At 40.4% G+C, this 19,884-nt stretch overlaps 1 protein-coding gene across 7 annotated transcripts in view; it reads left to right on the plus strand.

The window, feature by feature from the left end:
• pi4kaa (phosphatidylinositol 4-kinase, catalytic, alpha a) overlaps positions 1-19,884 on the plus strand; it is a 34,476-nt gene that overhangs the window by 7,071 nt on the left and 7,521 nt on the right. For 2 of the 7 annotated variants that reach the window (XM_073874590.1, XM_073874591.1), the window contains exons 13-44: positions 1,946-2,075; positions 2,657-2,789; positions 3,042-3,137; positions 3,302-3,485; positions 3,580-3,680; positions 3,878-4,046; positions 4,301-4,351; positions 4,440-4,548; positions 4,667-4,803; positions 5,545-5,678; positions 5,759-5,841; positions 6,136-6,206; positions 6,963-7,087; positions 8,415-8,496; positions 8,572-8,655; positions 8,739-8,828; positions 8,904-9,023; positions 9,202-9,294; positions 9,372-9,528; positions 9,637-9,764; positions 11,752-11,910; positions 12,707-12,858; positions 12,977-13,084; positions 13,192-13,412; positions 14,035-14,193; positions 15,614-15,687; positions 15,774-15,979; positions 17,193-17,283; positions 17,664-17,831; positions 19,319-19,372; positions 19,463-19,583; positions 19,660-19,789. In XM_073874590.1, the coding sequence (XP_073730691.1) occupies positions 1,946-2,075; positions 2,657-2,789; positions 3,042-3,137; positions 3,302-3,485; positions 3,580-3,680; positions 3,878-4,046; positions 4,301-4,351; positions 4,440-4,548; positions 4,667-4,803; positions 5,545-5,678; positions 5,759-5,841; positions 6,136-6,206; positions 6,963-7,087; positions 8,415-8,496; positions 8,572-8,655; positions 8,739-8,828; positions 8,904-9,023; positions 9,202-9,294; positions 9,372-9,528; positions 9,637-9,764; positions 11,752-11,910; positions 12,707-12,858; positions 12,977-13,084; positions 13,192-13,412; positions 14,035-14,193; positions 15,614-15,687; positions 15,774-15,979; positions 17,193-17,283; positions 17,664-17,831; positions 19,319-19,372; positions 19,463-19,583; positions 19,660-19,789 (3,920 nt within the window). The remainder of the gene's footprint in view (positions 1-1,945; positions 2,076-2,656; positions 2,790-3,041; positions 3,138-3,301; positions 3,486-3,579; positions 3,681-3,877; positions 4,047-4,300; positions 4,352-4,439; positions 4,549-4,666; positions 4,804-5,544; positions 5,679-5,758; positions 5,842-6,135; positions 6,207-6,962; positions 7,088-8,414; positions 8,497-8,571; positions 8,656-8,738; positions 8,829-8,903; positions 9,024-9,201; positions 9,295-9,371; positions 9,529-9,636; positions 9,765-11,751; positions 11,911-12,706; positions 12,859-12,976; positions 13,085-13,191; positions 13,413-14,034; positions 14,194-15,613; positions 15,688-15,773; positions 15,980-17,192; positions 17,284-17,663; positions 17,832-19,318; positions 19,373-19,462; positions 19,584-19,659; positions 19,790-19,884) is intronic. The other 5 variants (XM_073874594.1, XM_073874595.1, XM_073874592.1 and 2 more) reach the window with 3 other exon arrangements.

A 19,884-nucleotide genomic window follows, 5' to 3' on the forward strand; every position in this document is an offset into this window, starting at 1 on the left:
TGTATGTGTGTTTTTATATCTGACTGTGTGTGTCTGTGTGTGTGTGTGTGTGTCTGTCTGTCTTTGGTTGTCTGTTGTTCTGTCTGTCTGTCTGTCTTTGACTGTCTGTCTGTTTGTTTGTCTGCCTTTGGCTGTCTTTGGCTGTCTGTTGTTCTTTCTGTTTTTGTCTGTCTGTCTTTGTCTGCCTGCCTACTTGCCTGTCTGTCTCTGTCTGTCTTTGTCTGCCTGTCTGTCTGCCTGTCTGTCTGTCTGTCTGTCTGTTGTTTTGTCTGTCTGTCTGTCTGTCTGTCTGTCTGTCTGTCTTTGTCTGTCTGTCTTTGTCTGTCTGCCTGTCTGTCTGTCTTTCTTTGGCTGTCTGTTGTTTTGTCTGTCTGTCTTTGTCTGTCTGTCTGTCTTTCTTTGTCTGTCTGTTGTTTTGTCTGTCTGTCTTTGTCTGTCTGTCTGTCTTTCTTTGGCTGTCTGTTGTTTTGTCTGTCTGTCTGTCTGTCTGTCTGTCTGTCTGTCTGTCTGTCTGTCTGTCTGTCTGTCTGTCTGTCTGTCTTTGTCTGTCTGCCTGTCTGTCTGTCTTTCTTTGGCTGTCTGTTGTTTTGTCTGTCTGTCTTTGTCTGTCTGTCTGTCTTTCTTTGGCTGTCTGTTGTTTTGTCTGTCTGTCTTTGTCTGTCTGTCTTTGTCTGTCTGTCTTTGTCTGTCTGTCTGTCTGTCTTTCTTTGGCTGTCTGTTGTTTTGTCTGTCTGTCTGTCTGTCTGTCTGTCTGTCTGTCTGTCTTTGTCTGTCTGCCTGTCTGTCTGTCTTTCTTTGGCTGTCTGTTGTTTTGTCTGTCTGTCTTTGTCTGTCTGTCTGTCTTTCTTTGGCTGTCTGTTGTTTTGTCTGTCTGTCTGTCTGTCTTTGTCTGTCTGTCTGTCTTTGTCTGTCTGTCTGTCTGTCTGTCTGTCTGTCTGTCTGCCTGTCTTTGTCTGTCTGCCTGCCTGTCTTTGTCTGTCTGCCTGCCTGTCTGTCTTTGTCTGTCTGTCTTTGTCTGCCTGTCTGTCTTTGTCTGTCTGTCTTTCTTTGTCTGTCTGTCTGTCTGTCTGTCTTTGTCTGTCTTTGTCTGCCTGCCTGTCTGTCTGTCTGTCTCTGTCTGTCTTTGTCTGCCTGTCTGTCTGTCTGTCTTTCTTTGGCTGTCTGTTGTTTTGTCCGTCCGTCTGTCTGTCTGTCTTTGTCTGTCTGTCTTTGTCTGTCTGTCTGTCTGTCTTTGACTGCATGTCTTTGTCTGTCTGTCTGTCTGTCGTTGTCTGCCTGCCTGTCTGTCTTTGTCTGTCTGTCTTTGTCTGCCTGTCTGTCTTTGTCTGTCTGTCTGTCTTTGACTGCATGTCTTTGTCTGTCTGTCTGTCGTTGTCTGCCTGCCTGTCTGTCTTTGTCTGTCTGTCTTTGTCTGTCTATGTCTGTCTGTCTTTGTCTGTCTGTCTTTCTTTGTCTGTCTGTCTGTATGTCTGTCTGTCTGTCTGTCTGTCTGTCGATTTATCTCTCTGTATGTCTGTATATCTATATACTTCTGTCTGTCTGTCTGTCTGTCTGTCTTTGACTGTCTGTCTGTCTTTGTTTGTCTCTGTCTGTCTGTCTGTGTTTTTTGTGTGTGGTTATCTTTGTGTGTGCTTGTGTATATTTGTCTGTGTATCTGTCTTTTTGTCTGTTTGTGTTTGTTTGTGTGGTTATCTTTGTGTGTGTGTGTGTGTGTGTGTGTGTGTGTGTGTGTGTGTGTGTGTGTCTGTCTGTGTTTGTTTGTTTGTGTGGTTATCTTTGTGTGTGCTTGTGTATATTTGTGTGTGTTGTTCTGGCTGTATGTGTTTGTGTTCGTTTATGTTTGCGTGTGTTTGTCTGACTCTTTGTTTGTGTCTGTATGTTTGTCTATCTATGTGTGTGTTTGTGTTTATCTGACTCCATCTGTGTATGTGTGTGTTTATTACAGGGATTGGGGCGGTTGTGCGAGCGTTTCCCTGTAGTGGCTCATTCAGTCACTATGTCTCTAAAAGAGTTTTTGGTGGTACCTTCACCCGTGTTGGTTAAACTCTACAAGTACCACAGTCAATACGCCACAGGTGAGCGCCACATCTCACCTCTTCATCCATCTTATATCTTCATCTTAAAGGAACACGCCCAGATTTTGGGAATTTAGCTTATTCACTGTATCCCCCAGAGTTAGATAACTCCATACATACCTTTCTCATCTCCATGCGTGCTGTAGCTCTGTCTGACGCGGCCCCCGCTAGCTTAGCTTAGCACAAAGTCTGAAAGTGAATGGCTCCAGCTAGCAAACTGCTCCCAATAAGTAACAAAATAACGTGAACATTTTCCTATTTATGTGTTGTGATTTGTATAGTCACACCATGTACAATTAACAAGGTGATTATTGGGAGCAGTTTGCTAGCTGGAGCCATTCACTTCCAGTCTTTGTGCTAAGCTAAGCTAGCGGGGCTGCGTCAGACAGAGTTACAGCACGCATGGAGATGAGAAAGGTATGTATGGACTTATCTAACTCTGGGGGATACAGTGAATAAGCTAAATTCCCAAAATCGGGGCATGTTCCTTTAAGCTTGTTCCAGCATACATATGAAACACCCAATTGATACACAAATATTAACAGTATCAGGTTAACAAGTTTATGAATCTTTATCATTAGCAGGTACTGGAGAGATCAAGATCCATGTGACCAATGAACACTCGCAGTCCACCTTCAGCTCTCACAGCAGTAAAAAGAGTCAGCCGTCAATGTATGAGCAGCTCAGAGACATCTCCATCGACAACATCTGCAGGTAAAACACATCATAGTTTTTCAAACACAGTGTCAACGTCTGATGCCATGTTTAAAACACAATCTTGTTGTTTGTCAAAGTTGTGCTTCATCCTACGACAGGACCGTTTGTACATAGTTCAGCCTCTCAGCTTTAGATAATGTTTGTCTAACAGAATTACATGCTTAACTATTTGTGAAATGAGTTGGGCCCACTAACTAATAAGTTACTAGTCAGTAATAAGTAACCTTTATTTTACCTTTTTGTATCTAGGGGTTTGAAAGCAGGTTTGATCATGGACTCAGTCATTGTAGAGGCTTTTCTCGCCAGTCTCTCAAACCGCCTGTACATCTCCCAGGAAAACGATAAGTATGTTATTTACTCAAGACTCTTAATTGTGTTTAAACACAACATGAAATTAAATAAATGTTATTTTATTATCATTATAATCATTTATTAAACGTCTCATGACAAGCGTACATATTCTTTAATTGCTTTGAAGTTAGAAACATGTTTGTGTTCCTCTTCCTCAGAGAAGCCCACCTCATTCCCGATCACACCATACGAACATTAGGACACATTGCTGTGGCTTTGAGAGACACTCCACGTGTTATGGTGCCCATACTTCAAATCCTTCAGCAGAAGTTCTGTCAGCCTCCATCACAGCTCGATGTCTTAATCATAGACCAGCTGGGATGTATGGTCATCACGGGAGATGTACGACATCATACGGGCAAATTTGTTTGATATAGATACGTTTTCGTTTCGGTCCGACGGTGCTAACCTTTAATCTTTTGTTTGATTCTGGCAGCAATACATTTATCAGGAAGTGTGGAACTTGTTCCAGCAGATTAGTGTGAAGGCCAGCTCGATGGTCTACTCCACCAAAGACTACAAAGATCATGGATACAGGTGATACAAATAATATTGCAAGTTTCACTTTCCGTTGACTTTCCGTTTCACTTTTTTTTGTGCATTTTCCGTGTATTTTCCGTAATGTCTGTGTGAAAAGGGCTAAAGTTAACTTTCAACACCCCTGAAAGACTTCAGTTGTTTTATCATGAGGTCACTATTTCAACTAGTAACATTGCATCCTAACATGTTTACAGACACTGTTCTCTGGCCGTGATCAACGCGTTGGCCAACATCGCAGCGAACCTGCAGACGGAGCAGATGGTGGATGAGCTGCTGGTGAATCTTCTTGAACTGTTTGTGCAGCTGGGACTGGAGGGCAAACGGGCGAGCGAGAGGGCCAGCGAGAAGGGTCCGGCCCTCAAGGTATCACCAATAAAATCAAATTAATTCTCTGTTGCGTTATAAGAAAAGAAACTAAATAGACATTGATCTTAAAAACATCAGCTGTGCTAGACAGTCCTGTGGGGTCTTGTTCATTATATAAAAAAAACATATGATGATAAAAAAGTGAAAGTGAATGCAGGATAGAAAGTGTCACAGTATTAATAAAATCTGACTTTACGTTTAATTATTTTTGTTGTTTTTGGGGAATTTGTCTAATTGGCTTTTATCATCAGGCATCCAGCAGTGCTGGTAATTTAGGAGTTCTCATTCCAGTCATCGCTGTGGTAAGAGACGGTTTATAGAAATCTCTCTGGATGTATAATAAAATGTGTTTAGTGGGTAGCTGCATCTGATCGTATGTGTTGTTTTTAGCTGACCAGACGTTTGCCGCCCATAAAAGAGGCCAAACCGAGACTACAGAAGCTCTTCAGAGATTTCTGGCTTTATTCGGTTGTCATGGGCTTTGCTGTTGAGGGATCAGGTCAGATGTTTGTCATGTATTATTTACATTATCTCCATTTTATTCTGAATTTTTCAATAGATGATTGTGTTATTTTTCTGTACACATGTTAGTTGTGTTTCGTCAATGTGTTCTTCAGGTCTGTGGCCAGAGGAGTGGTACGAGGGAGTTTGTGAGATCGCAACCAAATCACCGCTCCTGACGTTCCCAAGCGGAGAACCTTTGCGCTCCGAGCTTCAGTATAACTCGGCTCTGAAGAACGATACTGTTACACCGGTACTACCATTCATTATGCGCTTTATTGGAAGTTTTAATAAATATTAGCGTATGGACAGTATTACACAGAGTGACAAAGATAGAAAAAAACTAGTTAGTATTAGTCGATACCATTATGTTTAACAGTATCTTTAAATCAGGGTTCCCACGGGTCCTTAAAATCCTTGAAAGTTTGTGTATCTGGGGGGAAAAATTCAAGGCCCTGGGAAGTTTTTGAAAATGTACAATATACATTGCTATTAATGTTTATATCTTCTGTATGCGAATGTTTATTCATACCAAAATGCTTTTTTGCATAGTTGTGTTTGACGCATGAAAACGTCTCGGGTTACGTATGTAACTGTTGTTCCCTGAGAAGGGAACGAGACGCTGCGTTTCCATTGCCATACTTCCTGCGTCCTTGTAATGTCGTCTTTGTCGTTAAGCCTCACCATTGGTTGAATTTGATATACACATTCAGACGCACTTACCCCTGGAGGCGTCTCCAAAGTGTCACCATAGTGACGCAGCGCGAGTTCCCCTTAAAAGGAAACTGTAACAATGTATCTTAAAAGGTAACACAATGTAACCTTGCTCTCACTTGAAATGTGTCCCCACTTTTATTCCTTGAATTTGAGGGTATTGGATCTGGAAAGTCCTTGAAAGGTCCTTGAATTTGAAGTTAACTAAGGTGTGGGAACCCTGTTAAATGTGGTTTATTTGAAGTAGAAATAAAAATGTGTACATGTGTTGTATTTTTAGGCTGAGCTGAATGATTTGAGGAGCACCATCATAAATCTCTTGGATCCTCCTCCTGAAGTCGCAGCTCTCATTAATAAACTGGATTTTGCCATGTCCACTTACCTGCTGTCTGTCTATCGGCTGGAATACATGAGGTATGAAAGTCTGATGACATTACGGGTTTATCAGATCCTACAGCAGAAAGTCACATGATCCCTCATTTCTTTCACCTCAGGGTGTTACGCTCGCTGGATTCAGATCGATTCCAAGTGATGTTTCGCTATTTTGAGGACAGAGCCATCCAGAAAGACAAATCAGGCGAGTTTGACCATTAACACATAAAATCAGAATTTAGATCAAAATCACAGCACATTTGAGGAGATAATGATATTAAACGAGTGCTCTCGGCACGTATTATTCGATCATTAAATACCTTTTCTCTTCAAATCCACTTAATTGGGTCAATCAGAAATATCGTTATGTCAATCAGCATTTTGGACCAAGGCAGAAATTTGACATCAATCAATCAGCCACCAAAAATGTCTTCTCATGTGGGTACGGAGAAAATGAAAAAGCTTCAATATTTCTTTTTTATGTGTGTGTTTTTTTCAGGGATGATGCAGTGCGTCATTGCAGTGGGGGATAAAGTTTTTGATGTATTTCTACAAATGATGGCTGACAAGGTAAATGAATCCCACGAGGACGTTTCTATTTTATATTAGGGCTGTGCAATTAATTGTTTTCAATTTTTTTTTTCAATTTTGATTTAATTAATTACAAAAACAAGATAATGGAGGTAAAACAATTACTGTGCAGTTAAAATATAAATTGTACGCCGCTGGACAGATGTGTTTGTAAGGCACTTTGTATGCACCACTGCTTTGACGTGTAGCCTATTGTAACACTTACTAAATTAAAAGATTAAAGGGGACATATCATGAAAATATAAATGTGCTATAATTGGGTCCCCCAGTGCTTTTATCAACCTAGAAAATATGATAAAGATCAACCCAGTAACTTAGTTTTGGTAAACCATTCTGTGCAAGCATGTGAAAAAATAGGTTATTGAAATTTGTCTTCCCTTGTGATGTCAGAAGGGGATCTTATTATAAAAATGCCGCTCTTTAATCTGCACTATCCAACCACGGCACTGCCATTTAGTGCAGAGATCAGCTCATTTGCATTTTAAAGGACATACCCAAAAAATGGCACATTTTTCTCACACCTACAAAGTGACAATTTTAACATCTTATAATAAATTATCTATATGGTATTTTGAGCTAAAACTTCACTTACGTACTCTGAGAACACTAAAGATTGATTTGACGTCTTAAAAAGTCTTGTGAAATGTCTGCTTTAAATGAATGCATGTTTTTAAAGTCACTGAGTAATCATGGTTATGATTTTTAACAAAATAATCGAGATTTCTTTCTTTTTAGCCCAAGACCAAAGCTCATGAGGAGGAGTTAGAGTGTCATGCTCAGTTCCTATTGGTCAACTTCAACCACATTCACAAGAGAATCAGACGGGTCGCTGACAAATATCTGTCGGGTCTTGCGGAGACGTGAGTTCATCTCTGTTATGCCAAGACTGAATCTGATTTCACATTCATAATAGAGAATCACAACCTATCCTCTAACTTGTACAACCAAATCGGTCGTTTGTCACTTACCTGAAATACGACCCACAGGAGCGTTTTCTAAATTAGCGCCCCTACTGGCAGCAGGCGATACAACGGAAACTTTCCCTTAAGGCCCGGGATACACTGCAGGATTTTTGCACTCCTATAAGACACTGTGTGCGACATGGATCGTTTAAACGTGGGTACGACAAGCATGTAGACTGTTGGATGATGACACCTATTGAATCCGAGGCTGCGATGGCTGCGGCACACGTTAGCATGCTTTACCAGCATGCGTTAGTTATAAACAAATACCGGTACGCAGGTCGTAGCAGCAAACACAGTGTGTGTTGATCATACTGGACTTCTGACACTGTCAAAAGACTTATGTAGGCTATCTTTGGACGCAAGACCCGGAAAACGGACGTCTTTCACAAATCGACATAGGACAACCGATGAAGACCCACGATCACAGAAATCGGCACGATTGTTTCACGATGTCAATCTTTCGTTTGGGATACCCAAAAAGTGTGTACAATGAACATGAATTTTCTCCAATGAGGGAGAGAAGGGGGCGGATTTGGTGGGATGTTTTTACGAATTACGCCACAGCTCTTATATTTCCTGTGAGCAGACAGTGTTAGTCAATTGCATTGGATATTGAGAAAACGACTTCCTTTATTTTAAATAAGCCCAAAAAAACGCAACCCGTGATTTTTTTTAACGCGACTTGCCAAAATAAGAAGCCCAAAGTCTTATAAGCGGACATGGCAACTCTGATGACCATCAGAAATTCCTGTACCTCAGTGTGTAGTCTCGCTTTCGATCCCAGGCAGCATGTACACAAATAAAAAGTACGCTTTAAGTGCTCTGAATATCGCTTATTGTGCTTGAATGCAAAAGCAAGTTTTGTGAATTAAATACTGGAAAATTTATTCACATTCATGAACCCGCATTTTGATCGGTGGTGACTGTCATGCGTTTTTTATGCCCACCAGAGGGCACCTAAATTTAACTATAGGTCATTTAAAGCCGCTTTCACAAACAACCTATCTGGTCTGGTATTTTGGAGGACAGGTTCATTGTTATGCAATCCATTTCTGACATTTACAGCAAATTTTTTTGTGTCCTACCTTGAGCTTGAATGATGGGATGTTTTAATGTGGGTTGAACCAAGTGTTACTTGTGGTTTGGATCAAAGTTTGTATTTCATGAACATTTAAGATGCTCAGCTTTGTTTTGGGATCTCATTGTGTCTTTGATGTTGTAGTTTTCCTCATCTTCTGTGGAGTGGCCGCGTGCTGAAGACCATGTTGGATATCTTGCAGACTCTCTCTCTTTCACTAAGCGCTGTAGGTTTTGTCCGCATTACTAAGAGCTACATTATAAATATTCATAAATCACGATTAACTTGCGCTTTCTTTTAGGACATACACAAAGACCAGCCGTATTATGACATACCTGACATCCCGTACCGCATTACAGTGCCTGATACATACGAGGCCAGAGAGGTACATCTGCACCACTTCTGCTTGCATTGTTCAATAGTCTTTTCTCTCTTAACAAGTTATGTAATGTTATATGTTTTGTGTAGAGTATAGTGAAAGACTTTGCCGCCCGCTGTGGAGAAATCCTGAAAGAGGCCATGAAATGGGCCCCGTCGGTCACCAAATCTCATCTACAGGTCAGAATCTGATCACCAGTATAATCCTCTAGGATTTTTAAGCAGAGCTGATAATAGTACCTTTGTGTTTTGCAGGAGTACCTAAATAAACATCAGAACTGGGTATCGGGTTTGTCCCAGCACACGGGTCTCGCCATGGCCACAGAGAGCATCCTGCACTACGCTGGATACAACCGACAGAGCACCAGTCTGGGTGTAAGATGATGGACACAATATGTGTTTACGAAATGTTATTTATTTCCAAATGAAACTGGAATGACGAACGAAATGTAGGGTGGGATTTGGCATGATGGGTTATTGAAGGAATATGTCAGCCATTGAAGTTGTTTCAGCGACAAGTAAAACCAAGACTTCATTCTCTCTGTTTTTTCAGACCACTCAGCTCACAGAGAGGCCAGCATGTGTGAAGAAAGACTATTCCAACTTCATGGCATCTCTCAATCTAAGAAACCGCTATGCTGGACAGGTGCAGACATCTCTCTATTTAATGCTAAATGATCAAGTAGGCTGATGCGTGTGTTAATACGATGTTCACGTGTGCAGGTGGCAGGCATGATTCATTTCTCGGAGGCCACGAAGAGCACGTCAGATCTGAACAAGCTGTTGATTCGTCAGATGAGTGAAGCTTTGGATCAGAGTCAGCCTGAGATCTTCACTGAAGCCATGTTCAAAATGGCCGCCCTGCTGATCAGCTCCAAAGGCACGTCAAAGACTTTAAGATCATATCAATTGCAATAGTAATATTAAGTGAGTTTTACATTGTTAGATGGAGTCGGTTTTGATTAGGGTTTTTTTTTCATCCATGTAGAGTGTGATCCCCAACTACTACATCACCTGTGCTGGTCTCCATTAAAGATGTTCACGGAGAACGGTATGGAAACGGCTATAGCCTGCTGGGAGTGGCTGCTGGCAGCCAGGACTGGGCTGGAGGTCCCGGTAAGAGACTTGTGTGGTGGTTTTTATTGGCTAATGCTGATATCAAGAAAGCAATGTGGCCGATATGAGGTTATGTATAATGCTGCGTTCAGACCAGACGCGAATGAAGCGCTAAGTGCAAGTGATTTACACGCGATAGACATCCTCCGGCGCAATTTGTGCGAATAAAGTGATTTGCGCGAATGATGCGTTTGCGCGAATGACCCTATTTGTGCGAATGGCCCGATACGCGTGAATGGCCCGATTTCCGCAAATTGAGCATTTTAGCCGTTTGACGTGCATAATGCATGATTTGCACGAATCGCACAAATTGAACACGATAGACATCCTGCGGCGCAATTTGCGCGTTTAAAGTGATTTGCGTGAATAAAGTGATTTGCGTGAATTATGCGTTTGTGCGAATGATGTTTTGAGCGAATTTCCCGATTTGCTTGAATTTTCCGATTTGCGCGAATGGTCCGATTTGCGCGAATGGCCCGATTTGCGCAAATAGAGCATTTTAGCCCTTTGACGTGCGTAACGTGTGATTTACGCAAATCGCACAAGTTGAAAAATCTGAACTTTGGCAGATATTCACGCCGCTTTAACCAATCAGGAGCTTGCTCTAGTAGTGACGTGATTACGACGTAGTGAGAGGAGGCAGAAATACTAAACAACATGGAGGACAAAATCATCGTCGCTGGTGGACACCCGGAGCTGTACAACACATCTTCGTATTTTATAGAAACAGGAGTAATAAGATCTTGCTTGGAAGAAAGTGAGTGAGGATGTTGGATAATCTGGTTTGTTGGAAAAAAGGCTCTTTAGTCAATTTGAGCTATACATATTGAGACTACAAGCTAGCAAAAGCTGGCAAATTAAGCGTTTTTGCATCTAAATTACATGCGTGAATTAGGGTTGCCGCGGTGACAGAATTTTCCCACCGGTTAATCGGCGCGTCACAAACCCGGTAATCCCGGTTTCACCGTGTGGGAGGGGCTTATAAATGCGCATTCAGACGTGCACATTTTACTTTCACTTTTGAATTACGCAACTGTTTAAATGCAGTGCTTGCGTACGCTGCGTTAAATCGCATATGAATTTGCGTGCAATGCGAGCGCAACAGCTGGTTTAATTAAGTGCTTGAGTCAATGTGTGCAGGTAATTCTCACAGAACCCGCCAGTCCCAAGCAGAGCAACCGGCTACTTCGCCATATAGCGCTGCTTGAATGATGGCTTTATTATTTTTCTTGATGAAAAACACAAGAACAAAACGATCTTGGTTATTTTAAACATCATATATGTATATTAAAACAACAACGAGTAAGCACGCGGCTTCTGTCATCATCTAGTCAGTCAGCTTGCCTCACACACTCTGACAGGAATAAATGAAATCTGACACGCTGCTCTGTGACGTGACGCGCGTTCAGCTCCGCTGTCAGCATACACACTCAGTTGTAAGCGTTTGCTCTCTCTAACGAAACTAAATGATTTAATTACACGAAAATATCAAAACGACGGTGAAAGACGGTGTCGCGGTGGGCAAGTGATCTAACCGGTGAGAGGCTGAAGCACCGGTTATCACCGTTTCACCGACCATCGCAGCAAGCCTAGCGTGAATTACCTCAAAATGTTCAAGCATCCAACTACGTGCGAATAGCGTGATTTATTTGCTTCATGCGCATCTGGTATGAATGCACAGTAAGACTTTGCTGAGTTTTGTTTGATGTAACGCAAGCTAACGTCACATTAAAAAGTAAGTAATGATAGATCATTTTACTGTATGTTATAGATTGAGTGTATTTCATTTTATTTTCATAATTTAAGGAACAAAAACATTTATTGGCCAAATCTGATAATAAAATATATCAGCCACTACAATATACCGGCCTGTCAGTAGTATATATGTTGGGTAGTCCATATGTGCATATGCATTATCTGTTATACCATGTATAGCTGTTACACAGATTTAAAAAAAAAATGTTTTTCTCCACTGTTCTGGTGTCAGTTCATGCGGGAGATGGCCGGCGCCTGGCAGATGACCGTAGAACTGAAGATGGGGTTGTTCTCCGACACGCAGGTTGAGGCCGACCCCCTCGCTGCATCAGAGGAGAGCCAACCAATCCCCTGTCCCCCTGACGTCACGCCTCACTACATCTGGATCGAGGTTACCGGCTGTTAACTTGTTTATCCGTTGAAGCGTATAGGCATGTTCATAGCAAGCCTGTCATGAGAGGACTTGATTTACACTCTTTTAAAGCTACTTTGATACACAACAGATATAGCCTTTAGTCTCCTTGAGAGAAAATCTCACCTTTTGTTGGGGGTCGCTCTTGAAAAATACGTCACTGTTTCACAGTAAATGCTATCGGTTGGTCAAATGTTACTGTGAAATTTCTAGAAATTACTGTAAAATATTTAAATATATGTTTTCTGTGCAAACTGATGTCACTTTGCGCAGGCCCCGCCCACAATCGTCCAAAGTCTTAATTTCTATTTAAATCTTCTTTACATAATTCATTACTGCACGTTCATTATCAAAATGAAGTAAGGTGATTGCCTTATTAAAAACTGTGTGCGTTTTTGGTATAGATAACCGTAAACGAAGGGAGGGAAGCAGCAGCTCATTTGCATTTAAAGAGACATACAGCACTTTTTCTGCACACCCATAAATGCACTTTTTAACGTGGTGTAATAAATGATCTGTAGGGTATTTGGACCTGAGACTTCACAGGCACGTCCTCGGGCACCCCTGGGACTAATATTAAATCTAAAAAAAAATCATTTTAGGTGACCTTTAATTCATCAAAAAACATCATTGCTAAGCTCTAAAGCACCTGAGAAATTAGATAATCTGTCGTACACATTTCATGTAATCTTAGAAATGAGAAAACTTGCACTAATTTGATTAATTTGTTTTGGTTACAAGTATTAAACTGTTGCATGTACTTTCAATCAAACAGTTCCTGGTACAGCGGTTTGAGATCGCCAAATACTGCAGTGCAGATCAAGTGGAGATTTTCGGCAGTCTTCTGCAGAGGTCGCTGTCTCTCAATGTCGGGGAACCAAAAGGCAGTTTGAACCGGCACGTGGCCGCCATTGGTCCTCGCTTTAGGTCAGCAAGAACACAACTGTCTTTCACTTCTTTATACCTCTTTTTTTGTGGTCCGTCCCATAAATACAAGCAGAAAATGATACTACAATAAGATCTCATGATATTTTCCTGTGTACAGGTTGTTGACGCTCGGACTTGCTTTACTGCACTCTGACGTAGTGACCAACGCCACCATCCGCAATGTCCTCCGAGAAAAGATTTACTCCACCGCCTTTGATTACTTTAGGTAAAACACTGCATGTTTTAGTACTTTATTATACTGATTTCTAGAATACCGAATTGTGATTGGTCAGTCAGATATTTTAATGATATAATGTCATCTTTGTTTTTCAGCGTCGCGTCCAAGTTTCCCACGCAGGGGGACAAGCGTCTCCGCGAGGACATCAGCGTCATGATCAAATTCTACGCCAGCATTCTCTCTGATAAGAAGTACCTAGCCGCTAGTCATCTCGTGCCACCTGGTGAGCTCGGTGCCAATCCCCCTCAAAGCTCCCTGTCCACGGGAATTTTCGGATCGCTAATCGTTTCCAGCACGTCTCCGATATCGATATTAAGTAAGCCTCCCTCGCCACAACAGCGCAGGAGGAGCATGTTAATGCATTTCAAATTTGCATCCCGCAAATTTGAAACCTCTGCTATAAATGCACGCCAGTCATCCCGGCTGCCCTATTTATCAATTTGTCGCTGGGCGCAAATTGAGAAATGGCTCCGCCCCGTCATTCCTTCCCTTGTACCGTCATCACCCTCTCTGTCCATCGTAGAGAGCATTGTGTCATCAGTCTCATGTTAAATGCATGATCATCACAGTATGAGGTGTAATTGACCACATTCGTCCCGTCCATCGTGTGATTTGTTGCATCATCAAACAGAACCACCAGTCAGCTGCTTCGCCTCATATTTATTCGTCGCATGTGTCGTTTGTAGAGCTTCATTTTGTGTCTTAATAATTGAATAAATGTAATGGAAATGGAGAAAGTGCTGGAATGATGAAGTAAAGAAAAGTTGACTTAACCCCCAAACCTGAAAATTTTTTAAAGAAAAAAAGTGAATTAAATATAAACTCTGTTTTCATTATGCAAAATTAATTGGGGTAAACTGTGACCCAGATACGATTCATCCCATGAATACGTTTGAAGGAGAATCCATTCAATTGCGTAACAATGTGTCGTTTCGCAGATAACCAGGATCCGTCTCTGAACAGTCTGTCTGTGATGAACGCAGCCGACCCCAGGAATAACATGGACATGAGCGTGGGAACCCGGCAGCAGAACGCTCAGGGATGGATCAACACCTATCCTCTGTCCAGCGGCATCTCCACCACATCCAAGAAGTCAGGTATTGCTTGAACACGCCACTGTGTACTGTTAACATGATGCGACTATCCATCGCCTGCCAAGCCGTGTCCTCTTTTTCTAAGATTTATCTTAGACCAGGGCCCTACAATCATCTTTATCCGGCTTCGTTTAAAACCAGCACGGTTACTTTAAATTGCCTTTCCACTGTACATGACAAATGACAGCCGATAAACCAGAAGGAGAGTTGGAAAGGGGCTGCGTGGGATCCCATCCATCTGCGCGTGTAATTTTTGGATCCAATTTGAGCTTTGGATGCATAAAAAAAATTACTATGAGTACAATGCATGCGACACGCCATCCGGATGTGATGTACTTCAGTGTGTACCAATCAAAATACTGTGTGCAAGGTGAAAATTATTAATCCATTTTTGATTACATTTATCAGTAAACACTTGAATCCTTTAAAAATGATTGATAACTGATAAGTAAATCATTAAGTATAAATATATTCATAAATTTAAAGGCTCTTGCGCTGGGATGAGCTTCTCTCCCATGTTGACACGGATTTACGATTAAATGGACATTTTATTACGACAGCCACTAGGGGGCGAACTCCAACAGTCGTGTCCAAATGTAGTGTACAGTGAAAAGGCGGTTTAGCCTATATATCTTTAAAATAATAAAAAAGAAAACATGAAGTGCATGTTTAGTCATTAGGATACTTTGAATACTATATATATTGTTGTGAATACTTGAAATGTAAAAATGTATGAAAGTTTAACAAAAGAAGTTTAAGAGCTTTGCATTACAGTTAGTGCTTTTACAAAAATACATTTGATGATTATTTATTTATTTATTTATTTATTTATTTATTTATTTATTTATTTATTTATTTATTTATTTATTTATTTATTTATTTATTTATTTATTTATTTATTTATTTATTTATTTATTTATTTATTTCAAACCTGCATTCAAAATTTTCTCACAAAACAACATACCAGGCAACATAACCAACATATTACAAAAGTACATTTACACTTGCACTTTTTTGTGCTATGTTTACATTTGGCTCTTGCAATGTTAAACTGCTATTGTTTTTTACATATAAAAAAATAGTTTACAGTAATTTAAAGACAAAATACTTAATACAAGATGTGAGCTTCTTTTTTTGTAAAGGCATGTTTGTTAATATATGACCTATAACAAAAACAACATAAGTTATAACATATATAATAATAAAATATAATGAGTAAAAATCTATAAAAGGTAAAAAAAGGCATAAAAGTTTGGCCTGCATCATATTTACATTTTTAAAATCTGGCCCTCGAAGAAGAGTATTTGAAGGCCCCTGTCTTAGACCATCTGAAAAAAATAATAATAAGATTTCAGTAGCAGTATTTCTTATCCAAGACGTGTTTGGCTGGTTTCATGTCTTCAACTGTTTGCTTTTACTACAGGGATGTCCAAAAAGAGTAACAGAGGAACCCAGTTGCACAAATACTACATGAAACGCCGGACCCTACTGTTGGCCTTACTGGTATAAACGTCTTTTCCTTGATATTTTTCTGAAATCGGTGTTAAATCACTTCCCGAGTCCTGAACGTTCTCGTGTTTGTTTTACTGGCGAGTGAGATCGAGCGACTGACCACCTGGTATAACCCGCTGTCCACGCAGGAGCTGAGCATCGCCACTGAGCAGTCTGTTGAAACCAGCATCTCAAACTGGAGGTCAAAATACATCAATCTGAGTGAGAAACAGTGGAAAGACAACGTTAATCTGGCCTGGAGTATCGCTCCTTACCTGGCCATGCAGCTGCCCGCCAGGTACGCCAAGCATACATTCATCCTAGTGTCCAGATTTAAAGGTCATTTTTGACGTACCAGGTGCTACCACCTGGGCGATCTTCTGCATTTGTTAAAAGATGTACTGTATGTTATATAGTACATTGCATGCATTAAACTATGATATTAGAAAGTAACAACTTTTACATTACAAATACTTGACGCAACACAATTTAGGAATCTTTTAAAGGCAAAATGCTTCTTCATTTGTAAGTTGCTTTGGATTAAAGCATCGTCTGCTAAGTGACTAAATGTGACCTGTGCTGGCAAAATAAGCAAATTTTCAAAAATGTGTTATTTATATTTGGACGTTTTCTAAAAGTATCTTGAAAACGATGTATGATTGATGCAATCTGACAAATAAATGACAGCTACACCTGTTTGAAGCATGGTCGGTTTTGAGAAAAATGTAGTTAAAGATTTTTGTTCAAAGCTAAAATCACCACATTCATACCTTAAAATCACTGATAAAACTATAGATAAGTCAAAAAATATCTATGTTCAACTTTTTTCTTTCTTTTATTGTTTGATTGACAGTAAGACAGACAGCTTTAAGATCTTCTGTAATGCAAGGATGTAATATAATCTTACACATCAGATATTTTTAACCAAACGTTCACTTAAGGCATAACAGATTATATCTGCTTGAATTCTTGTCAAAACAGATATTTTTATGTGTGTATATATATTGGGGTCGCGCACTTGCGCATCTGTGCTTGCTTCGGATCTATCAGTCAGCGGAAGATCGTTTTTATGTCTTATCGCTCTTAATAACTCTTTTAACATCACTCAGATCCAAAACTTTATCTCTTTTAATAGGAATTTTAACATCAAATCAGTCCTGCAGTTTACTTTCTAATTCGTGCATGTTTTAAACCCCATACCAAAATGTCAGAGGTGCATGTGGATGGACAACCATCTTTGTATTTAGGACGGTACACATTACAGAAAACATACAAAAATAAAGATCATTTTAGATGACACTGCAGATTATTGGGATCGCTAGACGAAGGCTTATGTAGTTTCGATCAAATTCGGGATTTATACTTTCTTTTGCCTTTAGCTCAAAATTAGCCGGTGTGCATTGCGACTCATTTTGCCTTCATGGGTCACAAATGTAACTTGGATTTACATCTCTTGAGAAATAATTCAGGTTGTTTTAATAAAAACGTGATGACGTTTTCTGGCTTACCAGGTTTAAAAACGCAGATGCCATTGTGGCTGAAGTGACCCGTCTGGTTCGACTTGATCCTGGTGCTGTCAGCGATGTACCCGAGGCTGTGAAGGTATGCGTCCCTGTACACGTACTCGAAGTTTTGCATAGTGTGCCAGATGATTTGATAAAGAGGTTAATGTCATGCCATCGCAGAGAGATTGTGCTATTACCTATGAAGTTTTAGAGGGGGTATCTGTGCATGTGTTTTGGGCTGATATTACCCACAATGCCGTAAAACGAAAATGAGGAGAAATGCAAGTCAATTTTTGTACTTGTTCACATGTGAATAAAACATAACTGTTTTTGGATATTTTAATGCATATTGTGCCTTTAACATAAATAAAGCGACCACCATGATGGCTGTCATATAGCTTCAGAGAACTTGATCTTTCATAGTTCACCAGCTGTTAAATATCACAATTTAAGTAATGTGTGTTTTTATTCTTATAGTTCCTGGTGACGTGGCACACTATTGATGCTGATTCTCCAGAGCTGAGTCACATCCTGTGTTGGGCACCTGCTGACCCCCCCACCGGTCTCTCTTACTTCTCCAGCTTGTATCCACCGCATCCACTCACAGCCCAGTACGGAGTCAAAGTGCTGCGTTCGTTTCCGCCGGTACGTGCCAGCAGGGCGGCGCCACATCCTCTTTACAGGGTTCCCACTGTTCATGGAATTTCTGGAATATCATGGAATTTTAAAGTCATTGGAACCACAACCAAGTCATGAAGTATCAGGGATTTTGTTTGTCACTTAAAATTTTAGTTTAAAATATAATCCGCTTGTTGAGTTGTGACATAAGGAATGCCATTTCCAGGTCCAAACCTTCACTGATTTTAAGTGAATCTTCAATCTAAACATTGTTTATTCATTTGAAACATGTAAAGCAAATTTTTTATAAACTCACAGTGTACACTACATTATCAGGCTCACGGCCTCTTAGCAGGGTTCCCACAGGTCCTTGAAATCCTTGAAACTTTGTGAATCTTGGGAAGTTTTTGAAAATATACATACATTGATACAGGTCATTGAAAGTGCTTGAATCTATTTTATGCACGATGTTTTCTGGAAAAAAATCCATATTATTCCCTGTGTAGTGTATGATAATATCATAAAAATATAGACTTTTTAAGCACACGTGCTAAACTCTTTGCTTTAAATGCTTATATCTTCTATATATCTTCTAATTTTTGCATACCGGTAGTTGTGTTTGACACATGAAAACGTCTCTGGTTACGTATGCAACTGTTGTTCCCTGAGAAGGGAACGAGACGCTGCGTCTCTCTTGCCGTACTTCCTGCGTCCCTGTAACGCCGTCTTTGGCAATATTTTAGATACCGATATACTTACTGGCTCCCGCGTCACCCTGTCTTTGTCGTTAAGTCTCACTATTGGTTGAATTTGATATACACATTCAGACACACTTACCCCTGGAGGCGTCCCCAAAGTGTCTCCACATTTCCCTCAAAAGGGAACTGTAACAATGTATCTTAAAAGGTAAAACGATGTAAACTTGCTCTCACTTGAAATGTTTCCCCACATTTAGTCCTTGAATTTGAGGACATTGGACCTGGAAAGTCCTTGAAAGGTCCTTGAATTTGAAGTTAACTAAGGTGTGGGAACCCTGTCTTAGACATAGGTCATGAAATTCAGCTTTTAAAGGGACACTCCACTTTTTTTTTTAAATATGCAAATTGTTTAGCTCCCCTAGAATTAAACATTTGATTTTTACTGTTTTGGAATCTATTCGGCCAATCTCCGGGTCTGGTGGTACCACTTTTAGCATAGCTTAGCATAATCCATTGAATCTGATTAGACCATTAGCATCACGCTAAAAAATAAACAAAGGCTTTCCATTTTTTTCCTGTTTAAAACTCATCAGCTGAATGGATTCCAAAACAGTACAAATTAAACGTTTAACTCGAGGGGAGCTGGAAAATGTGCATATTTTCAAAAAAAGGGGAGTGTCCCTTTAAGTCAGGGAATTTGTCTATACGACCCATGTGCTTAATAAACATATATGACTGATCTAACTGAACAATTAACTTGTGGCCTTAGATCAAACAGAAAATCTTCTGACGTTCCTGTGTTTTGTGTCATTTCAGGACGCCATTTTGTTCTACATTCCTCAAATCGTTCAGGCTCTGCGGTATGACAAGGTGAGACAAAGATGAACTGTGACCTTTCTTGAACTATCCCACCCCTGTGGCAGTTTTATGCATCTTTCACGTGCTGTGCTTTTTGACAAGATGGGTTACGTGCGTGAATACATCCTATGGGCCGCCCAGAAGTCCCAGCTCCTCGCTCATCAGTTTATATGGAACATGAAGACCAACATCTTCCTGGATGAGGAGGGCCATCAAAAAGACCGTATGTAGTGAAGATGGGCTTTACTCTCAAATCAAAACTCACAAGTATTTTAAAACCTGACCTTCCTCTCGTTCAGCGGACATCGGTGAGCTGTTGGAGCAGATGGTGGAAGAGATCACGCACTCGCTGTCAGGTCCTGCTAAAGACTTTTACCAGCGCGAGTTTGACTTCTTCAATAAGATCACTAACGTCTCGGCTATCATCAAGTATGATCCACTAACACGGCCATGACACTTTCTGTACTCTAGGGGGTGCAATAATAAAACAAATCACTTTTAATATTACATTACGCTCTCATATA

Source organism: Misgurnus anguillicaudatus, chromosome 12 (genome assembly GCF_027580225.2).
Source record: "Misgurnus anguillicaudatus chromosome 12, ASM2758022v2, whole genome shotgun sequence".
NCBI lineage: Eukaryota > Metazoa > Chordata > Actinopteri > Cypriniformes > Cobitidae > Misgurnus > Misgurnus anguillicaudatus.